At 32.5% G+C, this 4,563-nt stretch overlaps 1 protein-coding gene across 3 annotated transcripts; it reads left to right on the forward strand.

Moving 5' to 3' along the window:
* Window positions 1-1,866: 1,866 nt before the first annotated feature.
* LOC133317138 (1-aminocyclopropane-1-carboxylate oxidase homolog 1-like) lies at window positions 1,867-4,330 on the forward strand. 3 transcript variants are annotated; one of them, XM_061518977.1, is made up of 3 exons: window positions 1,867-2,558; window positions 3,001-3,333; window positions 3,684-4,330. In XM_061518977.1, exons 1-3 carry the CDS (start codon window positions 2,023-2,025, stop codon window positions 3,916-3,918), a joined length of 1,104 nt encoding a protein of 367 aa, XP_061374961.1. In that variant the 5' UTR covers window positions 1,867-2,022; the 3' UTR covers window positions 3,919-4,330. The 3 variants fall into 3 exon arrangements, with proteins under 3 accessions (XP_061374961.1, XP_061374969.1, XP_061374952.1); XM_061518985.1 differs by having other exon boundaries at window positions 1,871-2,543; window positions 3,001-3,322; window positions 3,667-4,322; XM_061518968.1 differs by having other exon boundaries at window positions 1,876-2,558; window positions 3,001-3,322; window positions 3,667-4,309.
* The last annotated feature ends 233 nt before the right edge of the window (window positions 4,331-4,563 follow it).

Here is a 4,563-nt window from a genome sequence, read left to right on the forward strand (position 1 = left end):
TGTTCAGCTCGTTACCAGTGACAGGTTCATTAGTGTTCAGGAGAGAGTTTTAGCAAAGCATATAGGCCCAAGAGTTTTGGTTTCATCATTGTTTGGGGAAAAAATTAAAATAATTATTTTAATAACAAATTACGAATAGATAACAATTAGTAACTAATTTATAGATCTATTGTATTCAGTTACCGCTAGCGCCCAGATTAGATGCAATATGATACACAGTCGTGTCTAATTTAGGCACAACACATTTGGTGATGACATGTGACATAAAAAGTCAATAGTTTAACTGTAAAATTTTGGAAGGCCATAATTTTTTATTCGGGTGTCCGAATCAGGTAACTTTTTTTATTTCAGATTTTTTTTCTAGATTTACGCAATGACATCTCATTGGAGAGGATTTGGTCAAAAAAACAATCCAATATGTTTTCGAATTTGAGATATTTTATCTTAGAATTTTAGAGTGTCATAACTTTTGACTCGGAAGTCTGAATCAAGTAATTTTCTTTATTTCACATAGATTTTCGAGAGCTACGCAAGGACATCTCATTGGAGGGGATTTGGTCAAAAAAAATCAATATTTTTTTCGAATTTGAGATATTTTATCGTAAAACTTCAGAATGCCATAACTTTTGACTTGGGAGTCTGAATCAGGTGTTTTTTTTTAATCCATGTAACTTTTTGAGAGCTACGCGTTGGCAAATTGCCGGAGAGGATTTGGTTAAATTTTTTTCCCAAAAAGTGCTTCTTTGTGCCCCGTTTAGTATATTTTATTTTTGTGAATGATGTTATTTAAATTTTACTTTTCCAATACTAACAAAATCCTTGGTGAATTTTTTTAGTGCGTAGATTATATGGAATAAAAATAAATCTAATTTGCACTCTCGAGTCAAAAGTTATGGTCTTCTAAAGTTTTATGGTAAATTTGAGCTCTTCATATTTTTTGAAATTTTTTTGACCAAATCTCTTTCAATAAGATGTCATTGCGTAGATCTCAAAAAGTTATGTGGAATAAAAAAATTACTTGATTCGGACACCCGAGTCAAAAGCTATAGCTTTTTGAAGCTTTACGATCAAACTATTGAATTTTTCGTACCATGTGTTAGCATCCATTGAGTCGCATCTACATTGGGTGCGGCCGTGCACCCTATTGCACTTAATCTGAGCATGACTAAATGCAATAGATTCGTAGATTGATTCCAAACTATTATGTATTCATAATTTAATATGGTAGTATTTTAATTTCTCTGCCTCCTTGTTTTAGAACAAATTTTCGTACCTATACCCTAATAGTTTGAACTAAAAATATAACACAATCTATTTTGAGTATCTGCAACACGTGTTAAAATGTCAAAAAATATTGAACACGACACATCAAAATTTTTAAATTATCGATACATCATAACCTATACCAATTGAATCAGAAGACAAAAAGTTTTATAGATACACATGAAAAGGTAAAGGCATGCTCAATAAGGAAAAAAAATTAAAAAAAAAAAAAAAAAAACTCATTTACTTTGATTAGTATGTAACTATTTCCTAAATTTAACGTCCAATTCAACAATATTTTGAAAATTCCTTACTGATCAAAAGAAGTAATTAGAAGAAGTACTCACATTTTCATTACTACACTGATATGTATTTATAAAAATTCCTGCACATAGTGCGGCCAAAAGACTAGTAAAATACAACACATTTTCATTATCTCCGAAATACAAATGTTTCCTTCACATTCATAGCATTACTTTCTATAGTCTAAACGTAATATCTTGTAGAACTTAGTCTTTTGTTTTATTTTCAGCTTGTAAAATACATATATGTGTGTGTAGTGTATGATAGCCACGCATTACTTGTGTGTGTGTAGAACTTACTGATAGCCACACATTGTATTATTTTCAAGGTTACTTTTTGTAACCTTATCTTAAACAGAGTAACAGTTGTTCTCTTGCTATTTTTCTCTTCTCGTTCTGCTCTGAAGGTTTCAGGATAAGATTTTACACTCTTGAGATCACTACAAACAGAAGCAACATGGGGTTTTCAGATGAAATTGCAGGCACAGTTAAGCAAGACTCTGAAAGACTGCGTGAGCTGAAAGCATTTGATGACATGAAAACCGGTGTTAAAGGCCTTGTTGATGAAGGGGTTGCAAAGATCCCAAGAATATTTCATCATCAACCTGATAAATTTGTGAAGGCCTCAAATTTAGGCAACACAGAACATATTATTCCTGTTATAGACCTTGCAGGTGTTGGCAAAGATCAAAGTACACGCCAAGAAATCATAGGCAGAATAAGGGAAGCATCTGAGACATGGGGTTTCTTTCAGGTTGTTAATCATGGCATCCCTGTGACTGTTCTAGAGGACATAAAAGATGGGGTGCGAAGGTTTCATGAAAAAGATAGTGAGGTGAAAAAAGAGCTATATACCCGTGATCAGACTAGGCCATTTGTTTATAATAGCAACTTTGATCTGTATAGTTCACCAGCACTCAATTGGAGGGACACTTTTGCTTGTTACTTGGCTCCTTATACTCCCAAACCAGAAGATTTGCCAGTAGTATGCAGGTAAGTCCATGCTTGTATACTGTCCCAAATCTTAGGCCACTTAGATCAAGGTATATTTAGTTTCAGAAGTTTATATTTGTTTGGCATTAATATACATGAAATTTACAAATAGTGTCAACTTAATATAAGAGATATATAATTTGGGTAGAGGGACAAAGTGATAAAAAAAAAAAAAATTAAATAGGTGCAAAACCGAAGAATCATCCTTAGTTCCTGAATAAGATTCTGATATCCTCCCAGTAGCACAATAGGCTATAAAGTGTGTCTCCCACTTTTGTTAAAGTGAAGAATTATGAATCAAGGTTGTAACGTATTATGAAGTTAGACAAACAGCTATACAAGCCAATGCAAGTTAAGTTACAAAGTGGAAGAAGATCCAAAGTTAAACTTTCTTTTTCTACTATAAGGCATTTAATTGTTTGTTGACTGCATATTCTTGTAGGGATATACTTCTGGAATATGGGACAAATATAATGAAACTGGGAATTGCACTGTTTGAATTACTATCAGAAGCTCTTGGGCTACATTCAGACCATTTAAAAAACATGGGTTGTGCTGAGGGGCTTTTTTTTCTTGGCCATTACTATCCTGCATGCCCTGAACCAGAATTGACTATGGGAACAACCAAGCATTCTGATAATTGTTTTCTCACAGTGCTTCTCCAAGACCATATTGGTGGCCTCCAGGTTCTTTACAAGGACAAGTGGATTGATATACCCCCAGTACCTGGGGCTCTTGTAGTTAATATTGGTGATCTTCTGCAGGCAAGTTTTCTGTTGATATTCTGCGTATGTGAATTTCCTGATACATTTATTGTGAATGCTTATTGCATCTACAGCTTCATTGCCACAAAATAATACACTTTATTAGTGATTATATTAAAATGGCTAGTCTATGTTATGTTGGTGCTCTTGATGCTTAATATATTTATGACTGCCCTTACATGTTCAAATATTGGTTAGGAATAAAGTAATGCCTTATTTGCATTAATATTTTAACCCGGTTAAAAGCAAAAGCCTTGTATGAAATTGAAACTTTACAAATTCTTATGATATGTGAAATGAGCTTATATGAATATAGCTAACTATTAATTTTAGTTGAAGTGCAGATTGTTACAAATGACAGATTCAAGAGTGTTGAACATAGAGTACTGGCAAATCACATAGGTCCAAGAATATCTTTTGCATGCTTTTTCAGGACTCATCCTAAATCATCACCGAAGCTCTACGGACCTATAAAAGAATTATTATCAGAAGAAAATCCTCTCAAATACAGAGAAACCACAGTTACAGATTATGTAGCCTACTACAATGCAAAAGGCCTTGATGGAACCTCTGCTCTTCAACATTACAGGATTTGAGCTAGATAATATAGACTGAGATGGTTTATTTAGCAAGATAAATGAATAAACTACATAAGCTGGAAATAATAGCATTTATCAAATGCAATATGATTGTGGATTTAAACTGGTTTTATATTTATGTAACATGTCACGTCCTACCTAAGAAATTTTATAGTGTTTAATTATTTATTAATAAAATAGGGTTATAAATAGGCTGGTAAACGAACCAGGGGTCTTTGGTCTAGCTCATGAAGGTCTGGGCTTATATGTTTAAAATTAGTTGTTGTAATCAGACTTTGACTTATATAAAACCTTGTTTAATAAAAAGGTATCAAACTTCAATTCAAAAGTCTGGCCTTAAAGCCTCTCGGGCTGGTCTAGTATACTGATTTTTATTTTTATTTTATATTTTTTATACTACTCATAATAGCATTTTCTCTCTCCTCAATTCATTTCACCTCATTTTATTGGTTAAATAGACTTTTTGAATGATTTTATTCTATATTATGTTGTTTGGATATACATTGAATTTATGAAATTATTATTAATTGATACTATTATTCTATATTTTGTAAAGTAATCGTAATATAATTTTAATTGATACTATTATAGTGTAAAGCAACTCTGGTTGAAGCTGGTGGTTCTGGTGTATTAACAGATTTT

This window comes from Gastrolobium bilobum, unplaced genomic scaffold, assembly GCF_033153095.1.
Source record: "Gastrolobium bilobum isolate Gb01-03AN ecotype WA unplaced genomic scaffold, APGP_CSIRO_Gbil_v1 utg58662, whole genome shotgun sequence".
Lineage (NCBI taxonomy): Eukaryota > Viridiplantae > Streptophyta > Magnoliopsida > Fabales > Fabaceae > Gastrolobium > Gastrolobium bilobum.